At 40.2% G+C, this 21,984-nt stretch overlaps 1 protein-coding gene across 3 annotated transcripts in view; it reads left to right on the plus strand.

Annotated features, from left to right (window-relative positions):
* The window catches only part of KIAA0319L (KIAA0319 like), an 81,391-nt gene that overhangs the window by 41,207 nt on the left and 18,200 nt on the right, over positions 1 to 21,984 (plus strand). For all 3 annotated transcript variants that reach the window (XM_072610074.1, XM_072610075.1, XM_072610076.1), the window contains 7 exons: positions 141 to 228; positions 2,413 to 2,505; positions 3,481 to 3,613; positions 8,274 to 8,502; positions 9,846 to 9,969; positions 19,428 to 19,560; positions 21,575 to 21,723. In XM_072610074.1, coding sequence (XP_072466175.1) covers positions 141 to 228; positions 2,413 to 2,505; positions 3,481 to 3,613; positions 8,274 to 8,502; positions 9,846 to 9,969; positions 19,428 to 19,560; positions 21,575 to 21,723 — 949 coding nt within the window. The remainder of the gene's footprint in view (positions 1 to 140; positions 229 to 2,412; positions 2,506 to 3,480; positions 3,614 to 8,273; positions 8,503 to 9,845; positions 9,970 to 19,427; positions 19,561 to 21,574; positions 21,724 to 21,984) is intronic.

Genomic DNA, 21,984 nt, shown 5'->3' on the forward strand with positions numbered 1-21,984 from the left:
TCACTTGAAAAAATAAAATTTATACAAAATAAATTATATGCTAAAACCAGGGGCTCAAGGTTTTGTGTTTGAGGATTGTTGTAAATCAGATTGTTGGTGCCTCATGATTGTCTAATAAGGCCCCTCCTTTTTCTTTACAGCTCACCCCGGGTCTGTATGAATTCAAAGTGGTTGTACATGGCAAGAATTCTCACGGGGAGGGATATGTGAATGTGACGGTAAATCCAGGTATGTAGATCCCAGTCTTGAGTTGTAAGAGTTTAAAGAGGAAGGAAATGTAGGCTTTGGAATGTTTTTCAGATTTTATCTTGATTTTATCTTTCTGGAAAAGTCTCTGTTTTGGCTTTAGCTAAAACAATCTGCAAGAGAGGGTGGCATTGGTAATATGACCATTGTGCAGAAAGAACCTAGCCCAGCAATTTTACTAAAGAACTGTTTGGGAGGACTTCTCTTAGCATGCTGTTCTGAGAAAGCACCATATGCTTCAGGAAAATGGCCTGAGAGAGCCAAGAGCCAGAGTCTAAAGAAAAGAGAACCTATCATCTGGTGCTTGGAGGATGATCATTTATTTTCCTCCCAGAGATTCAGGACTGTACAGAGAGTTCCTCATGCATCCACCACTGTTCCTCTTTCACTGTAAGAGCCAACTTTTCCTCCTTTCAAACAGATTCTTCCCTCAGCTGGCTTGTTGGTGGATCACAGGAAAACTCTTTTATGTTTTTAACTCTTGCTTGGCATTTCTAGAAAAATGGGGGCAGAGCAGAGGGAGGAAGATGCCATAGGAACCAAAACCTATGTTGCAGTGCCACCTTTTCATCTAGCTCTTGAAGTTCTTATAACCCTTTCCATTCATTCATTGACAAAGCTAAATAGGTTAGAGCCTGTGTGTGGGTATTTTATTTTATTCTGGGGATCAATTTTCCTTTCTTGAGCTTTGTAATCTCAGGCCCCTTGGCTTTGTTATTTGTTTCATCAATGAGAATTGCAATCGTTTCCTTGCCAAATTAGACTTGAAGTCAGGAAACCTAAGTTCAAATCCAGCCTCAGATACTTCCTAGCTGTGTGACTCTGGGCAAGTCACTTAGTTGTTGTTTGCCTCAATTTCCTCAGCTGTAAAATAGGAATAATAGTGCCTATCTCCTAGAGTTGTTATGAGGCTCAAATGAGATAATATTTGTAAAGCACTTAGCTCCTATGCCTGGCACATAGTAGGCATTGTAGCTGCTCATTTCTTATCTTGTGACCTTCTTAAGCTTATCTTTTCCATACACTATCCGACCAATGTTTTTGAGGCCTTTCTCTGATTATTCTATATCAGTGGTAAGCTCTCTTGGTGCTAAAGAGATAGGCTTTTGTGGCAGCCAGCAATCTGGGTTCATTGAAAGCATCAGATAGGTTCTCAGATGTGACCCAGCCTAATCTCTTACTCCTCTTGAATTCTGGGCCTATGTCATTGCTGACCTACAGCACCTGTTCAGAAGAGAAATACTGATGAAGGATCCATCACTGAGGAAGCCAAATGGGGCTGTAGAGACTATTTATATTTTTGTCTTGGTATTGAGCCTCTGTGTGCTTAGTTAGCTTGGTTCTCAAACATTAGACACAGTGTTGTGGTCTATAACGAAAGACTTTACAGCTTTGTAGGGCTTGTCAGAACCCATGCTCTGCTGGTAGGGTCTCTGAGAAACTAGGGTCACCTCCATGACCCACTGAGACTTTGAGCTAGGAATTGTGAGCTTTCTCCTTGAGCTTTGTACGTTTTTAGACCTCGATTCAGAAGTTCTAAGCTCTTCAATCTAGGTAGTGGGCAGTCTGTCTTTTGCTTGACCAAAAATAGAAGCTGATTGATCATTTACAAAAGAAAAGAGAGCATTCCTGGAGTGTACAGCCATTTAAGGTGGTTGCTATTCAAGGCTAATAATTATATCCGTAGAGATAAGATCATACCACCTCATAAGCTATACGTGAAGCCACTGAGTGATTGTTGGGAAATTATTCATGGCCTTCCTCATGTAGTCTAAAGATCATTGTTATAGGAGACCCACCATAGGCCCACTCCTAGATGGCTCTGTCTTCTGCTGCTGGAACATCATTCACACTCTATCTAACCCACAGTAGCAGAGTGAGAGGCCTCGGCCTCAGCCCAAAGGGTAGCTAAGTTAGATTTGGATGTGAGCAAGTTTTTTCCAAGTTGGTGTTCACAGTCTCCTGACCTTTCCGAAAAGTGAAAAGAGCCAGATCTCTTAGCCTTTGATTACCTAGAAAAGGCCTACAGGAGCCTTATGCTCTTCCCCCCATCCCCAGTGACCAGCTTGGAGAGGCTTATCAAGCTATATCACTGGAGCCCAGTGGCTTCTTTACCTTACCAAGTCTATGTGTTCTCCTTATGTTATTGGGTCATTGTTCTTGCAGAGCCCCATGTGAATCAGCCCCCTGTTGCTGTTGTGTCACCACAATTCCAGGAGATCTCTCTGCCAACTACTTCCACAGTCATCGATGGCAGCCGTAAGTACTTTCCCTAGTGTATGATTCTGCAGTCGGCAATCTCCCTGCTCTGCCAGAGTGAGTGCCCTGTGGGTTCATGGCATGCAGCCCCAGGGCATCACTTTGGTCCTTGTGAATCTCCCTCTGCTGCTCCTTTGCAGCACAAGGTGGTTGAAGCCCCCAGCCAGAGAAGTAGAATGGATTTAAAGCAGCTGATCTATATCTAGGGGTGGGAAGGCTGCACAGTTACCTAAAATTCTTTTAGTTGGAGTTTCAAGATTTTAACATTTCACCTAGTTTGTGTACCTACTTCTTAAATTGAGAATATGTTAATATCACCAGAATTTTTCCCACGGTAGCAGAATGAATAATAGACAGATGCAGAAACCTTACCTGGAGAGCTTTCTGTGCCACTCACTGAGCTTCCTGTGTATCTTCTCCTAGAGTGGCACAGTGTTTTCTTGTCCCTGGAAGTAGATTCTATTGAAGGATAAAGCACAGACAACTCTTGACCCTTCACCACTGTTCAGGCAATGTTATACATCTTTAGGCTATTCATAAGATAAGCTTGATTGAGTTCTGTAAAGATTTTGGTCAGCTTTCCTTTCCTAGTACATGTGGATTGTCTTGTTACAGGGGTCTCTGTAGTCTCTAATACTACCAATCAGCTTCATTCAGCAGTGCTGTTGGCAGCTCTGAGGCGAAGGTAGAAGATGGGGAAAGAGAATAGGAGGAGGGGGAGGAAGAGAGAGAAAAAGAATGCCATATGGAGAGGGAAGTGGATAGAAGGCTGCTAGTCATTGCCTTTGGAAGAAGCAGCATTAGACCACAGGTTGCTTATACCTGTGCTGCAGGGACAGATTCTTAGACCATTTTAATACTCTTGCATTATTAGGAGAAAAATACTTTCAAGAGATAGTCTGTAGTTCCTACTGCATATAAGAATGATATGCAAAGAGAGCATCCTGTGTACATGTGAGGTTTCTTTGTGATCAGAAAGCACAGATGATGATAAAATTGTTCGATTCCACTGGGAAGAACTGAAGGGGCCCCTGAGAGAAGAAAAGGTATCTGAAGACACAGCCATATTAAAACTGACCAACCTGGTCCCGGGAAACTATACCTTCAGGTAAGTCACAGTCCAGTCAGCTACCTTAGGAGAAGCTCAACAGACTTTAAACTGAGATGAAATCTACTGTAGACTTTGGTTGAAAATACCATCTTAGATTCCATCAGTTTTCTCTGATCCCTGATAAGCCACAAAACTAACATGATGACTATTGAAGGCAGGGATCTCCAACCACTAGATTAGCATCTACCAGTAGATTTATCTCCAGTATGTATAAGACTATTTGTCTCTGCCTTCCCACACATCCTACCCCCACACACCCCTACCCCTCCAGTCCCATTTTGCCAGAATTCCTACCAGGGAAAAGAATGGAGTATAGCTGATGGTGGCCTTCTCCTCTCCTGCTCCATCGGGGACTTCATTGTCACTCCCAGCTTAAGGAGGTCATTAACAGCATATTTCTTTACCCTTCTCTGTTGCCTTCTCTTGTGGCTTTGGAGAAATGAAACATGGTCAGTCCCCTCATCACCAGGAAAGTCAGCTAGTGTTTAAGGCGGTGGCTTAAGAGACTTTTCACCTCTCCTTTAAGACTGTTGGGTTTTTATAGTTTGTATTGGCTATGTTTACTTTTTCCTTAAATGTCAGTGAGACTAAATTTGGTTCTTAACATACTGAAACATGCTAATTAATTTGAGATAAGGAGCAGGTGTCCTTTCTGTGCCTTAGTTTCCCTAGCTGCAGGATGCGATTAAATTAGATGTTCTCTAGGATTCCTTTTAGCTCTAAAATTCTGTGATTCATTCACCTTTTCCCTTCCTCCACCTTAATTTGCATAAGAGTAGCATCATTCCTAAACTCTGTAATTAGCTGCTTTTTGGTCATAGTAACTCTGTAGGCAAGCCAGAAGCTGTTTGGTTATAATGGCAGAGAGGATGGTCATCTGCTATTTTGCCATCTGTAACTTGCTTTTTCTCTAATGCAACAGACTAGTAGGATCGGAGGGAAGATCTGTGAAAACAACAGGGAATGAGAAAATTGGCCATGACTGCTGTGGATTTCTCTTCTAAGAGAGGGCACTGTATTAATTGATTTGCATGTGTATATTTGCCATTCCTACAGTTTAGAAAAAATGTCCATTTCAGAAATATCATCTCTTACAGTTGTAGGTGAAAGGGCGAGTGCTAGATCGGTCCCCAACTTTCTGGGAGACTTGATCTATTTCTGTGTCTTGGCAGTGCATCCATTCTTCCATCTATGCCATGAAGGGAACCAGGCTTTTTAGTCATGTCCACCTTTCTGGATTGGCATAAGATGATTAAATTCCCCCCCTCTGGCAAGGGCATTAGCCTCCTCGTAGTCTCCCCAATTCACAGCTGTGGTGTCATCCTCCTCATAACCATCATCCCTCCATATAACCAGTCACTTGTTAAGTCTTGACTTGTCAGCCTCCACATCACCTCTCCTAGCTGTCCCCTTCTCCTTTCTTTTACTACTACAGCAGCCTTCTCCTTGGGCTCGCTGCTGCGAGTTTCTGATCCACTCCAGCTCATCTTCAGGTGTAGGTCATTGCTCCTGGAATCAAATAAGCTCTTTTATTTGGCATTTAATGCTGTTCACAGCCTGGCCCTTAACTTCCTTTCTAGCATTAATAAACCTCTTCACTTAACACTGCAGGCCAGCCAAACTGGCCTTGCTCCTGTGGCTCATACACAGAATCTCCTCTCCTGTCTTCATGCCTTTACACTGGCTGTCCTCCCTGCCATTCCTGGAATGTGGTTCCTTTTCTCTCTGTTATGATCCCTAAAAATCAAAGTCTAGGGGCAGGTGAGGTGGCACAGTGGATAGAATGCCAGCCCTGGAGTCAGGAGAATCTGAGTTTAAATCCAGCCTTAGAAACTTGACATTTACTAGCTCTGTGACCCTTGGCAAGTCACTTTGCCCCAATTGCCTTGCAAAAAATAAAAATTAAGGTCCACCTTGAGCACCACTTTTTGCATATACCCTTTCCTGTTGCTCCCCCTCAAAATTATCTTGTATTTGCTTTATGTATGTGTGTGTATACACATAAACATGTGCATCTGTGCACATGTGTGTATGTGTGTATGCATGTGTATATGTGTGTGATTGTATATGTGTGGTATATGTGCATATATGGGGAGACTGTGTATATGTATGTGTGTGATATGTATGGGATGACCGTGTATATGTATGTCTGCATTTTTCTATACGCACATATACCTACATGCATACATTTACATACAGTCTCCCCTTGCTAAGCTTTAAGCTCCTCAGGAAAAGGTCAGTTTTTCTTTTTATATGAACTGTTCACCTGAAAGGTACAGCATAAGTAATTCCTCATTGCCTACATTTGTCTGGCTTGGTATCTGTTAATTGTTTTTTGCTTTTGTTTTTAATTATGAACTAAATAATCACCACACATTCCAATAGACAAATAACAATGTCAAATCTATAAAAATAAGTCATTCCCCCAGTTGATAAATAGTCAAAGGATATAAACAGGAAGTTTTCCGATGAAGAAATTGAAACAATTTATAGTCATATGAAAAAATGCTCTAAATCATTATTGATTAGAGAAATGCAAATTAAAGCAGCTTTGAAATATCATTTTACTTCTATCAGATTGGCTAAAATGATTGGAAGGGAAAGCAACAAATGTTGGAGGGGATATGGAAAAATCAGGAGACTCATTCACTATTGGTGGAATTGTGAATTGGTCCGACCATTCTGGAGAATAATCTGGAATTATTCTCGAAGAATTATAAAACTGTGTATATCCTTTGACTCAGCAATAACACTACTAAGTTTGTTTCCCAAGATGATCAAGAAAAAAGAAAAAGAACCTTCTCTCATATCCTCATATGTATAGCAGCTCTCTTTGTGGTGACAAAGAACTGGAAATTGTGGGGATGCCCATCAATTAAGGAATGACTGAATAGGTTGTGGTGTGTGATTGTGATGGATCACTGCTGTGCTGTAAGAGATGCGAGCTCAGTGATCTTAGAAAAACATGGGTAGACTTGGACAAATGAGCAGAACCGAGAGAACATTGTATATAATAACAACGGTATTTATAAGAATAACTGAGTGAACAAGTCATTTTGACTATTACAAATACCCAAATTAACTACAAAGGACCTATAAAGGAAGGCACTCTCTGCCTCCAGAGAAAAAATTGGTAATTGGAAGTACACACACACACACACACACACACACGTGCGTGCGCACACACACATACACACACAGAGAGACATACACACATTAACACACATACACACACACACACAGGTCTAATAGTAGCCAGCCCTTGGACAAGATGGGAGGATGGAAGAAAAAAAGAAAAAAAAAGTTACATGGTAACTTTATTATATATTTTCAAGGAATAATAGAAAGTTGCATACGATGGATTTGCAGTTTAATGTACAGCCATTTTTTTCCTATTCTACTATGTTATGGTAATGCTGGTTTTATTTCTTAAGTTCAGAATAAAATTAAATTAAAAAAATCAAATAATAAAAAAGATTGTATGTGAAACCATGAACTTCTGTTATCTATAGTTTGATTTTTATTTTTAAGTATGTATTAAATTCATTTCCTTTTTGTTTAAATTCAGGAGTTCTTAACTTGGATCCATCAACTTTTTTTATAACTATATTGCAATATAAATCTTTTCCTTTGTAATTCTATGTATTTTATCTTATGCATTTAAAAACGTTCTGAGAAGTGATCCCTAGGTGTCACCAAACTGTCAAAGGGGTCCAGGATGCAAAAAAACTAAGAACTTCTGCTTTAACTGATGTTTTTTCTGTCTGTCTTTTTCTCTGTCTTGCTTTTCCATCACTTCCTAGTAACTGAGCAGTCAGGCAAAGCAGATGAGCCACTAGCTGGGTCTTCACACGTGCTTTGTGTTATGGCTCAGCTAAGCCAGAACCTCTTCCTTTCCAGTCTTCTGAAGTTGCACTCAGCCACTGGCCTGGGCACCTTCCTAAAGTCTTTCAGAGAGGTTTTTCCTTTATTTCATTGTGGTCATCCTGCAAACAGTTTTCCTTTTATCAAATGTCTTTTGCTTAACTGTTTTTCTTTGTTATAAGAGAAGGTGAAATTCAGAAATTCTGAAATGCAGGAGCATTGTTTATCCAAAAGTGACCATGATGCAAAAACAAACATCAATGCAATTTTGTTAAAAACTTCATTCCTGTGAATTATATTTAGAACAAGCAAACTAGGCATTGTTGAGTTGCTCTGTGAAGGAATTCTTTTTTGTGCCAACCTCCTGCCTCTGCCGTGTGGGCTTCTCCTCTTTTGTTCTAGTCCATCAGCAAGCCTTTATTAAGCACTTACTGTGTTCCGAGTGCTAGGCAAGTCATTGGTCCCTTGCTTTCTGGCTCCTATTTTTGTCTGAGGCCTTTTTTAAAATGTATATATGATATCAAGGAAACAGTGTGGAGCCCTGCTGTGTCATGTCCTTTCCTTGAAGCTTTCTTCTGTTTTTTTCTGAAGAGAACATGAGGTTCAGAAAGGGCCCTTGCCTCTGTGCCGGAGCTTTATCTCTGTTCTCCCAACTGGCTAAGGCCACAAGGACCTTTTCTAATACTATCAAGACCTTCCTATGCCTTGAATTTTAAATCCTGCCATGGTTCCCCTCTCACTCAATGCCCACTTCTGATTGCTGTGCCCTTTTCTCCTTCCTCCTGATTGGCAGTCTGACAGTGATGGATTCATTTGGAGCCAGCAGTTCAGCCACTGCCAGCCTGACTGTGAACAAGGCAGTGGATTACCCTCCTGTGGCCAATGCAGGCCCCAACCAAGTGATTACCCTTCCTCAAAACTCCATCACCCTGTATGGGAATCAGAGCACCGATGACCATGGCATTGCCAGCTATGAGTGGTCTCTCAGCCCAAGCAGCAAAGGGAAAGTTGTGGACATGCAGGTAAGAGTGGCCACAACCTATGCAGGGAGCATTTCCAAGAACTGTTCAATTATATTTGCTAGTATTCATTTAAAAGTTATGTTTGTGTACAGAAACATATTCCTCCCCCCCTTTTTTAACAGTCTTCTGAGAGCTTGCGGTGTCTTTTAATTGCATGTGAACATAAATTTATAATCAGAAGATAATTAGGTTTGGAAGAGAAAAGTAAGAGAGGAATCCTCACCAAGCTGAAAGTCTCTCCTACCTCATCAAATTTTCCTTGATGACTTGGGTGTTCTCCTTTGCCCTTTTCACATCTTACGTATTTTACTTATGTAAATGTGTCATGTCCTATCTCCTCCTCCACCCTGACCTCCTTGAGGGCAGAACCTGAGTTATCTCCATCTTTGTTTCCATAGTGCTAAGCAAAAGACCTAGCACATTAAAAATAAGTTTGCTCTCTCTTTTAAGTGAATGGTGGCTTTTTAAAGAGTATCCACCTAGAAGAGGAAAAGCAAACTTATTCTCTCTGTTTCCAGAGATTAGAGCTAGAGAAAGTGAGTAGGTCAAAATCACAAGAAGGCATGTTTTGATCAGCATGAGAAAAAGCATTCCAACATAGAGGGGTCCACCAAGGGAGCAAACTTCCTACTGAAATAGCCATGATCTTGTCACTGGAAGTTACCATCATGCATAGTGTAGAAGACACATGTATAGGAAACAGAAAGCCAGACTAAGCAGCCCACCAAGTCCCTTCCAACTCTAAGATTCTGTCTGGGGTTTGTGAGGTCTGGGGGATGGATGGTGATGAGAATAACCTCACTAGCTGACTCTAGTTATTTAGCACTATTTTTCTGATGTTGCCAATCTTGAACAAATCAATGAGGTCATAAAGTACACACACAGAATTGGGAAGTGTTGGTGTTTTGTTCTAAAAATTTTGTTAAAAGCATGATGAGTCTGCCCTCAGTGGAAGGGGAGGGCTTTTGTAAAGATCATATTTTTACATTTAGCTTGATATTTGTGGTGGTTTTTCTGATTTGAATATTTGCCCTCTTTGCACATTTCCTCAAACCCCTCATTATAGCTGAGCTCTTCCTTTGCCTCAGGAAAGCTGAGACTTTATTCAGATGTATATTGGTACTGAAGAAGTCAGGAACTTTACTTATGGATAGAAAGTATGGAGCTAGATGATCCCCAAATGTTTGACTTGGCATTACTGTTTATCATTTAATTAGTAGGCACAGCCTTGATTATACATAAGGTCTAGGAAATTGGATAAATGATTTCCATCAGAGTAGGAATTGTTGTCGCATGTTATAGCTGGAGATTCCACTTTTCCATGTGTTTATATTTATACAAAGGGTGTGAGAACCCCAGCCCTGCAACTTTCTGCAATGCAAGAAGGAGACTACACCTATCAGCTCACTGTGACTGATACAGCAGGACACCAAGCCACCACAGAGGTCATTGTTATTGTCCAGCCAGGTAAGTGATGATTTCCTATACAGACTCTTCCTCTTACCTGTTGCCTTTAGAAATAAGAAGAGGAGCCAAGGATCATTTAGAATTGACCCTATTCCTTAGGAAAAACAACCAATTCAGTTAGTCCCAGGCTGCTCCTATTGAATAATCTCTTTATGTTTGTATCTTATCTAGAGGCACTAACCTGGCTGAGAAAAACTCTGTCGCCTGGCTAGTCCTCTCCCTAAGGTATGCTAATCATTGGTTAGCTACAGAAGGAAATAGAAAAAGAGAAAGCAGCTCTATGTAGCCTACTCTCATTTCTAAAAGAAAGTTAACATTGATAGTGGAATCAGTAATGTCCCTTTTATGAGCAAAGGACCTATGCACCTATGCATTCATGGATGGGGGGAGGGTGAATCTGGACATAGCTCCTTCATCATAGGAGAAAGTCTTTCTCCCTCAGACCCATTCAGAGAGATTTGAGTTGCATGAGGATTGAGTATAAGGAGGTCCATAGAAACCTTAGGTCCCTTTGACTCATCTCTCTCCTTGCTCCCCCATGTCCAATTTGTCACCAAGTCTTATTGGTTTTGTCCTTCCCAGCATCTCCAGCATTCACAGCTTTTTCCATGTCCCATACTCATTGCAGCCAATGTTTATATGAGGCTTCACCACAAAGGGCTTTAAAGACATAACAGCACTTTAAAAAGTGACTGATTTTTTGATCCTCCCAACAGCCCTGTGAGGCGCATGGTATGGGCATTATCACATTTTACAGATTTACATTATCACATTTTTCCTGAGATTATTCAACTAGTCACTGACAAAGCCACGTCTTCTGACTCGAGGGAGGCAGTGTGGGACAATGGAAAGAGCAGTGACCCCTTAGATAACCTGAGTTCAAATCCCACCTCTCATGCATATCACCTCTGGGACTTGGAGAAAATCATTTAACTTCCCTGGGCTCCAGTTTCCTCATCTGTAAAACAAAGGATTTGGATCACAGTGGTATCCAAAGTAACTGGGAAAAAGTAAGAAAAATTAAATTTGCTGATTGTCTTATACAATAAACCTTACTTTCTTTATCTTTAAAAAAACTTTTTAACGTGCAACATATCTTCTTTTTGTAGTCACTTCTACATAGTTTGGCACCAAATTCACAAGATTTCAACACATTCTTAAATTTTTCTTGAGTTCACATTTATTATATTGGATATTAATGAATGAATAAAGCATTTACTAAGTGCTTACTGTGTCCTAAGTCCTAGGGATACAGATAGTAAAGTCAGATAGTCCCTTTTTTCCAGGAGCTCACACTCTGATGAGGAAGAGAACTCATATGAAAGGTTTCAGCTGCAAGTCAGGTGGAAAGGTCCTGTGGTCCATAGGGTACAGAGGTAAAGCCGATAATTGTGCCTCTTCTTTCATGTCATTTCCCCTGAGAACCATATTGGTTCTTGATGTTGAACAGTGCCAAGGACTTTGGTGACAAAAGCTCTCTTTTCTGGGACTTCAGCAGCTTTTTCAGGGGTAGCCTCCCAGGATGATGGCTGAGAGCACTGTGCCAAAAGTCCTGCCCTTACCCAGGCCTCTTGGATTAAAGGTCCTGGACTGCCTCCACTAGGGTGTGAGGGGAAATGGTGATGGTGGCCTGACCTATCAGGCACATGCTGCCTGCTTGCTTTACTATAGCACATCTAGACTGGCTTCCTGGCCTTGTGGGTAGCAACTTGTTGGCAGGTGGTAGGAAAGGCTGACCTTTTCTCCCTTGGAATTACTCCTTTGATAATGGCCTGAGAGCTGGTCCAAAAGCAAGACCACTGCTCTGGAGATGTTGCCATTTCCAGGGCTCCGGTGCTTGTCTGCCTATTGGCAGCAGTTCACTACCAGTTATTCCAGGTGGTGATGAGAAAAGTGATTCCCTTCTCCACCATGATTTGTCATTATGATTATTATTGTGTGCCCTTAATGAACAGTTTATTTTTCCAATCTAACCTTGTTTATAATGCATAGGTTTTCAGTTGGGTTTATACCAAGTGAATTCTAAGCCATTGAAGCATATTTATCTCTTGGATAAAGTTCTTAATCTTTCTTGATGCGTGACATATTACAAGGTTGTCTTGTCATCTTCTTCTGGGAATTTCTATAATTCTGGAGCAATTCTGCTTCTCAGTATATCATCATTTTTATCAGAGTTCATCAATCCCTCAGTGGGTACAAGACTTCTCTATGCCAAGGCAAACTCATCCGCACGGACATTTCTCTTCTCCAGCATATTGCTCTCTCTATCATTCCTGCTCTCTCACTAATCTTCAGCCTCTCCCTATTGGCTATTTCCCTGTTGCCTGAAAACATGCCCATGACTCCTCCATCCTCAAAAAACCCTTATTTGATCCTTCCATCCCTGTTAGTTATCATCCCATATTTGTTCCCCCTCACCTTTTGTGGCTAAACTCCTTGAGACGGCTGTCTATGATCATTGCTTTCCCCGTCTTTTCTCACTCTCATCTTAACTCTAAAGACTAGCTTCCAGCCTTACCATTCAATTAAAACTGCACTCTCTAAAGTTACCAGTAATTTCTTAGTTTCCAAATCTGATAGCTTTTTCTCAATTCTCATTTTTCTTGACCTCTCTGCAGCTTTTGACATTGTCATTCATTTTCTGCTTGATATTCTCATTACTCTAGACTTTGCGACACCACTCTCTCAAAGTTTTCCTCCTACCTATCTGACTACTTCTTCTCCTTTGCTGGATCTTCATCCAAGTCATGCCTGTTAACTGCGCATGTCCCCCAAGGCTGTCTTCTCTTCTCCCTCTTTACTATTTCACTTGGTGATCTCATCAGCTCCCGTACATTTAATTATCATCTCTGTGCTCGTGGCTTTCAAATCTATTTGTTCAACCTGAACCTCTCTTTTAATCTCCAGACCCACATCTCCAACTGCCTTTGGATATTTTAAACTAGATATCCTATAGACATTTTAAACTCAACATGTTCAAAACTCAACTCTTAATTTTTTTTCCAAAATCCTTCCTGCATGCCTAATTTTCCTGTTACTGTTATGATACCACCATCCCCCTAGTCACCTAAGCTTGCAATCTACATGTCATCCTGACCTTCACTCTTGAATGTCCAGTTGTCGTTTAAACATCTCAAACTATATGTCTCACATATATCTTAAACTCAGCATGTCCAGTCTTGAATTCCCATTCTCCCCAGGCCTTTCCCTCCTTCCTAACTTTGTTCATGTCATCTAGGCCACCACCATCCTCCTGGTCACCAAAGCTCATAACCTAGCTATCATCCTCGACTGCTCATTCTCATTTCCCTCCTCCCCCTGTATCCATTCTATTGACAAGGCTTGTTGATTCTACCTTTGCAACATCCTTTGTGCATACCCACTTTTCTTCTCTGACATTACCACTACCCTGGTGCAGTCCCTCATCACCTTATGCCTAGACTGTTGCCTGCTGATTTGTCTCCTTGCTTCAAGTCTCTCTCTACTCTAGCTTTTTCTCCTCTCAGCTGTCAGATTATATCCCTAAAGCCCATCTTCTCCCCCATGTCTTCTCTTCACACCCACCCTACCCCCCAGTTCAGTAAACTCCAGTGACTTCTTATTGCTTCCAGGATCAAATAGAAAACTTTTGTTTGGTGTTCCAAGTCCTTCAAAACCTAGCCCCTTCTACCTTTCTAATCATCTAATACCTTGTTCCCATCCATGTATTCTATGATCTGATGACATTGGCCTCCTAGCTATTTCACAAACAAGAGCACTCCATCTCTTGGCTCCAGCCATTTTTTCTGGCTGTCCTCCATGCCCATAATGTTCTGCCTCCTTATCTCCATCTGCTGACCTCCCTGTCTTCCTTTAAATCCCAACTCAAATCCCACCTTTTGCAGGAACCCTTTCCAGATGCATCTTATTTCTAGTGTCTTCACTCTGTGAATATCTCCAGCTTATCCTATCTCTATCTTGTTTGCACATAAGTTGCATGTGATCTCCTCTGTTAGACTGTGAACTTCTTGAGGGTAAAGATTGTTTTTCCCCTATCTTTGTATTTGTATCACCAGTGCTTAGCCCACTAACAAGTTTTTAATAAATACATGTTGACTTAGTACTGCAAGTAAAAAGTCCCCCAAATACTTTTTTTGGGTGGATGTCTGACATTTTGATGAAAATGCCAGGATCTTACAGGTTCACCTTGACTTCTTTTAAAATTTTATTTTTATTCTGAACTTAAATACCAGTACATAAAACAAAAAAAAAAATTAGAGATCTCTGTTATAAACAGCTTGCTTTTATTTTTTGAGCATATAATAAGATCAACAAACCTGTAGTTTTCAAAGCTGTCCTGCTTTTCTATACCTTCTCTTATCTTCTGTTCTTTTCTGGTCTTTTTTCTCTTCTCTTCTTTGCATTTTAAAAATTAATTTATTTGTTTTCAGTTTTTAACAATCACTTTCATAAGTTTTAAATTTTCTCTCATCCCTCTCCAAGACACTATGCAATCTTGTATGGGTTCTATACATACATTCTTACTAAACACATTTTCACATTAGTCATGTTGCATAGAAGAATTAAAATGAATGGGAGAAACCATGAGAAAAATAAAACGTAACACAAGAGAAAATAGTCTGCTTCATTCTGCATTCTGATTCCGTCGTTCTTTCTCTGGATTTGAATGGCATTTTATATCAAGAGTCCTTTGGGAATGTTTTAAGTTCTTACATTCTGTGAAGGGCTAAGTCTTTCAGAAACAGTCCTTGCACCCTGTGGCTGTTATTGTGTATAATGTTCTCCTGGTTCTACTCCTTTCACTCAGCATCAGTTCATTTAAGTCCTTCCAGGCCTCTCTGAAGTCTTCCTGTTCATCATTTCTTTTTAGCACAATAGTATTCCATTACATTTATATCATAGCTTGTTCAGCCATTCCCTAATTGATGAGCATTCCCTCGATTTCCAGTTCTTGGCCACCGCAAAGAGAGCTGCTATAAATATTTTTGTACATGTGAAACCTTTTCCCATTTTTGTGATATCTTTGAGATACAGCCCTAGAAGCGGTATTACTGGGTCACAGGGTATGCACATTTTTGTAGCCCTTTGGGCATAGTTCCAAATTGCTCTCCAGAATGGTTGGATCAGCTCACAGCTCCACCAACAATAAATGAGTTTTCCAACTCTCCCTCATCCTCTCCAACATTTGTTATCTTACTGTTTTGTCATGTTAGTCAATCTGATAGGTGTGGTGTGGTACCTCAGAGTTGTTTTGATTTGCATCTCTCTAATCCATAGTGATTTAAAGCATTTTTTCTTATGACTATAGATATCTTTAATTTCTTCCCTGAAAACTGCCTGTTCATATCCTTTGACCATTTGTCAAATTGGAATGACTTGTATTCTTATACATTTGACTCCATTCTCTATATATTTTAGAAATGAGGCCTTTATCACAGGCACTAGTAAAAATTCTTTCCCAGTTTTCTTCTTCCCTTCTAATCTTGGTTGCATTGGCTTTGTTTGTGCAAAAACTTTTCAGTTTAACGTAATCAAAATTATCCATTTTGTACTTCTTAATGTTCTCTGTCTCTTGTTTGGTTATAAATTTCTCCATTCTCCATAAGTCTGCCAAATGAACTATCCTTTGCTCCCCTAATTTGTTTATAATTTCAGCCTTTATACCTATATCATGTACCAATTTGAACTTTATTCTTGTGTACAGTGTAAGACATTGGTCTATGTCCAGTTTCCACCACACTATTATCCATTTTTCCCAGCAGTTTTTGTCAAACAGTTGAGTTCTTATCTGAGAAGCTGAGGTCCTTGGGTTTATCAAACAGTAGATAGCTATAATTATTAACTACTGTGTCTTGTGTACCTAATGTATTCCACTGATATACCCCTCTATTTCTGAACCAGTACCAAGTGGTTTTGATGATTGCTGCTTTATAATACAATTTGAGATCTGGTAGAGATAGGCCATCTTCCCTAGCATTTCTTTTCATTAGTTCCCTTGATATTCTGTCCCTTTTGTTCTTCCAGATGAATTTTTATATTATTTTTTCTAGCTCTAGAATTCTTTGTGTTTTTTAGAGGTGCATAATTTTGAGGGGGGTGCTGCCCTTTCCTCCCTCATCTGCCCATTCTACCCATTGGGGAAAAAAGAAAGTACAAAGCCTTTGTGAAAAAAAAGTGTGTGTATGAAGTTCAGCAAAACAAATGTCCACATTGGTTATGTCCACCCTAATATGTTTGTCTTGTTCTTGTCTCTCTGTAAAGAGGACAGCTTGCTTCATCATTCTTCTAGTGAGGACTTAGAGGCATCTGGAATGGTGTGGTGAATAGAACCTTGGGCCTGAAGTCAGGAAGATCTGAGTTCAAACTCAGCCTTAGATGCTTACTAGCTCTGTGACCTTAGGCAAATCTTTTAACCCAGTATTTTTCTCTTTTCCTCTATTATAAAATGGAAATGATAATAGCACCTGCCTCCCAGGGTTGTTGTGAGGTCATGTAAAATAGGATTTGTAAGGCACTTAGCACAGTGCTTGGCATATAGTAGGTGCATAATAAATGTTTATTTCCTTCCTTCCTTTGGTTGGTCATTGATCTAGAGTTTCTGAGTCTTTCAGAGTATTTTTGTTTGTTTATTTTTACAGCATTATTATGATTGTATAAATTGTTTTCATTGTACTCTGCATCAGCTCATAATGGGTCTTCCCAAGATTCTCTGAAATGCTTCATCATTTCTTCTGGCACAAGAATATCCCATTGCATTCGTTATACATAACTGGTTTAGCCATTATCCGAAAGATAGGTACTCCTTTGGTTTCTAGTTCTTTGCTTCAACAAAAAGAGCTGCTATAAATAATTTTGTACATACAGTTCCTTTTCTTCTTTCTTTGATCTCCTTGGGTTTTATGCCTAGTAAATACAGCTGAGTCAAAGAATGCTAGTGCTTTTTACATTTCAGTCATTTTCAGTCATGCGCAACACTTCGTGACCCCTTTTGGGGTTTCCTTGGCAAAGATATCGGAGTGATTTGCTATTTCCTTCTCCAGCTCATTTCACAGATGAGGACACTGACATAAATAGGGTTAAACAACTTGTCCAGGGTCACACAGCTAGTAAGTGTCTGAGGCCAGATTTGAACTCAGGAAGATAAATATTCCTGAATCCAAGACTGGTGCTCTATCCTGTGTCATTTAGCTGCCCACAATACAGTAAGCACTTAATAAATGCTTCATTCATTAGTTCAAAATATATGCACAGTTTAATGACTTTGGGGCCATAGTTCCAAATTGGCTTTCCAGAGTAGCTGTACTAATTCATAGCTATGTCAACAGTGCCTTAATCGACTTTTTTTCCCCTACAGCCCTTCCAACAGTCTTTATTTTACTTTTTTTGTCAGCTTTGTCAGTCTAAAACTCATGAAGACTTCCAACAATAGTTTTATCCTTGAATTTAAAAAAAAGTGACCTTTGTCAGTAAAAATTACCTTTTTTTCCAATCCTAAATATTCTAAATATTTTGTTTGCACATGACATGCATTTTTCTCTTCATAGAAATGGTTAGCAGCTCTTTATAATGGTCTTTTAGCCTACATCACTCTGTAGAAAGATCAGTAGTAACTTCTCAAGTTAATAGCTTCCTCTGGGAGGCTTTGTTTTCTGAGCATTAATAAGCCTTTTGCTGCAGTATTTTCAGTTCTTGACATTATTTTTTCATTTTCAACTATACTTTGTTATACACTTTTATGCAAAGGATGCTGTTTTGTTGTATACTTGAATAATCCTTGAGGTACTTGACTTCCCCAGATCAACAGCCAATAATACAATATCACCAACAGTCATTTAAGTCTGCTCTTTAAAAGCTACTAATTTTGCATGTTTTCTTGGAATGGTATGCATTATTAAAATACAAGAGAGAGCAATGAAACATGTATGGGACCATATCTGGCACTCAACTGACAGAGAACTAAAGTTGGAGAAATCATCACCAAGCCCATTTTATCTGTCTGATCAAAACAAGGTGTTCTGAGTCAACGTAGTGTTAGCATACAGGAATGACCATTGCTGTCACAAGAAGAAACTATATCAAAATTATCGTTAAGTAATTAACACACTACTATAGATAACTGAGCCACCGGTCCATCTCTAGATTTATGAATTTATAAAACCTACTGTTCCTCTCTACTATACCACAGCTGCCTCCTAGCTCCTAGACTTTCATTACTTCACTCTTAAAATACTACAGTAGCCCCTTAGATGACTTCCCTTTCTTCTCCTGATTCAGTCGGTCCTGCGTGACATTATTAGATTGATCTTTTTAAAATATATTCCTTTACTACACACTAGGATCTTAATGCTGAAAGTTAATTTAGAGATCCTCTGCTATAGCTCCCTCATTTTACAAATGAGGAAAATGAGGCCTCAGAGAGATTAAATAATTTGCTCAAAGTTATGCAGCATTGTGGTTCAGTTGAGACTAAAACCCAAGCCTCCTAACTCCCATGCTCTGTCACTTCTCAGCTCAAAATCTTTTCCATACCTCCTCATTTCAGAAATAAATTCCTGCTCAGCTTCTTAAGGCATTCCAATATCTGACCTAACCCCATCTGTCCTGGGCTGGGCTGACTTGGGCCAGTCCCTTAGTAGTTTAGGTTCAGTACTGGAATAAAATGAGACATTCAACAGTTAACAAAAGGAAATTTACTTAGCCGTAACAGAAAGGATATTCAGCAAGGATAGGCATTGAGGACATCTTGAGTTGATGAGCAAACCGCTAGCCAAATATTGGAGAGCTACCCCCTCCAGCCTTTAGTCTTCTGATCCTACCGAATTCTTAAGAGGGTCTCCATACTTTTTAAGGAAAAACTACCCTAACTTGCATAGAGGATGCAGTTAAGATATCCCTCCTACCACACCATCTATCATCTTATTTTCCACTTCTCCTCATTTTACATCCTTTGCACAGGTTGGTCTCATCATTGTCCCATAAACATGTCAAGTTCATTTCTTCATCTCTACCTTCACTCATGTGACGTGTCTAACCTCTAATTTGAAATGCCCTTCAAGACCAAATCCTAACCATCCTTCAAAGTCTATTGTGAATCCTGCTTATTTCATAAAGCCCTCCCGGAACCCTCAGTGACCTCCCTTTCTGAATTCCTATAGTGCCATACCAGTTAGTCACTTAATTATATACTGTTGTGTGCCTTGTTATTATGTGTCCTGATTTAGATAATAAGATCCTTGAGGAGAGGAGGAACTACGTTTTCCCTATCCCCACAACACTTAATGCTGCTAGACACTTTCTGGGCCCTACTAAATTGCATGATTAATTGGTCTTAGAGAATCAGAAGCAAGCGGAGGGGAGGGTCCTGGGCTTTCTGATCAGAGTCAACAGAAACCTAAGTGCCATTTACATCTCCCACAATCTAAGCTGGCCTGCTGTTGACATTGTAGCCTCTCTTCCAGAGAACAACAAGCCACCCCAGGCAGATGCTGGCCCAGATAAAGAACTGACCCTTCCTGTTGACAGCACAACTCTGGACGGTAGCAAAAGCTTGGATGACCAGAAAATCATCTCCTACCTCTGGGAAAAAACACAGTGGGTATTGGCCTCAACATCCTTTAGCAGAGAACCTGGAGTCTCTTCAGAGTTTCACTTGGTGATGAGTGACTTTGAAAGATTCCAGTTTTAAGAAATTGGTGTTCTGACTTCTGCAAGGGGGAAAACCCCCCCCCTTGCCATCCTCTGCTCCCAAGGTGGTACTGTCCGGCCCTGGCATCATTGCAGATAGAGCCCCATCTGCTGTAGAGTAGAGTTAAATTACACTTGAGAGACAATTGGAAAGGAGTAATGGAGTTGGAAAATCCTGTTTCCCAGAGTCAGCCGAGGGAGGGCAGCAGTTTGACACCTGCTATTAAGGAGAATTGATGCAACATGTGCAAAATGAAAGCCTTGTTCTCAGTTATTGTTGTCTTAAAGACACCATTTACCACTTACATTAGCTGGAGGCAAAGGGCAGTGATCAAAAAAAGACTAATTAAACTGGAATTGTTTAATCAGAAACATTCCCAGCCTTTATCATTCCTTTTAACTATTAAGCCACCACAAACAGAACTCAGATTATGTACAAGGGGTGTATGTGTGTGTCTGTCTGTCTATCTGTCTGTGTGTGTGTGTGTGTGTGTGTGTGTGTGTGTGTGTGTGCATGTCTTTTAAAAACCCCACCAAAACCAAGAAATTCTAGGAAACAGCTATACATTTTAACTCTTGTTAATCTTTCGAGAGCAGCAGCACACAAGGTTTTGTTTGCAGAGGTCTGGGGGTCAAGGTTATAACTTAAATTTTAAATTCAGAAGTTTCTTCCCTTTCTGGGTTCAAAGTTGGACTTTAGAAGTTAAGTGAAAGTTTCTTCCCTTCCTTCATCATTCAGTCTTTCCCTCTCTCCTCTTTCTACCTCTCTTTCTTTCTCTCCCCTTTCCCTTTCTTCCCCTGTCTTTTTCTCTTCACTCCCTTTTCTTGCTTTCCCTCCCCTTCCCTCTTTCTTCCAATCTCTTCTCCTTTCGTCCCCTTTTCTTCCTCTTTGTTTGACTTTGTTTGTCTTGTTGAAGATGATATTTTAGAAACCATTGTTTTTGGCCTCTACTGGTATTCTCCAAGGAGGTGATAGTGTCACAGAGGATACTATGTGGTTGTATGGAGGGGGAGCCACCTGGGTCAGAATTACCCCCTTGAAAAATACAACAGAAAATTTCAAATGAATTGTATTAAGGGTAGGTGATGCTCTAGTCATCTTTATCTCCTTATACCTTAACGATGAGCTCATCAACACCACAAAATAACTACCAATCATATTGGCACCAAGAAGCTTTGTGTTGAAATATAGTGTGCTTCCTCCCACTTCCTGTGGTGTATATCTTCCTCCCTAACCATTGGCTGGTTTCTGGGTACAGGTAAAGTGAAATAGCTTCTTTATGGGAAAGAACAAAAAATAACAACAAAACCAGGAACTGGTGAAGGAACCCATCATGGGATATGACATTGTACCTAGGGCGAGAGATTTGGCTTACCAAATTGCAGAGAATGGCAGCTGAATTTGATTGCTGGGAGCTCATATGCCAGCTTGGCCCTGGGCCTTTTCTGAAATTTCCAATAGGAGTGATTTTGGCATAAGGTTAAAAAATAAATTTTTCATCTTTGCCAGCAGGACAAACATACAGGACCAGAAATGCTTTTCAGAAACATCCTCACTTCACGCTGTCTTTTGACCAGATACTTCCTTAAACCTCTTAGAGACTTTTATAACTTGGAAAAATCATAGCTTTAATTTTTTTTAAAGTTCTTGAATATTAAGAGGAAGTTTAGAAGTATTTGAAGTCTGGTGCCTGGGATTTTCTGATCAACAGAAGCCAAATGTAATTTTATTGAAATGAAATATTTTAAAATGTTTCCTCTGAGGGTTTGAAAACAATTAAGTTCCCTTTTTAACCGAGGAACAAATACGTAGGAGGCAACCCTTGTCTGTAATGGTCATAGGACTGAAAAGCGAGAACCATTTTCCTGAGCGTCAGCAGACAGGTAGAGACTAATCCTTTGCTTTTATTCCTTTCACTAGGGGCCCTGATGGTGTGCGACTTGAAAATGCCAACAACTCCATAGCAACTGTGACTGGCCTCCAGGTGGGAACCTATATATTCACCCTGACTGTCAAAGATGAAAGGAACCTGCAGAGCCAGAGCTCCGTCAGTGTCATTGTCAAAGAAGGTATCTTCTTGTCTTGGGTAGGATTGAGTGAAGTGTGACTGACCCACTTTGTATTTGCATTACATTCATTTGGGGAGAAATCTATCTTATTTATTGGACTGGATTTCACTTGCATTTCACATTGATCAGAAGCAGCGGAGAAACTGTCACTTGTTATGTAAATGTGTGTGTGTGTGTGTATGAGAGAGAGATGAGGGGAGAGGAAGGGAAAGACGGAAGCAAGATGGGGAAAGGAGAGAGAGAGAGACAGAGATGAGAAAC

This window comes from Notamacropus eugenii, chromosome 5 (assembly GCF_028372415.1).
Source record: "Notamacropus eugenii isolate mMacEug1 chromosome 5, mMacEug1.pri_v2, whole genome shotgun sequence".
In the NCBI taxonomy this organism is placed as follows: domain Eukaryota; kingdom Metazoa; phylum Chordata; class Mammalia; order Diprotodontia; family Macropodidae; genus Notamacropus; species Notamacropus eugenii.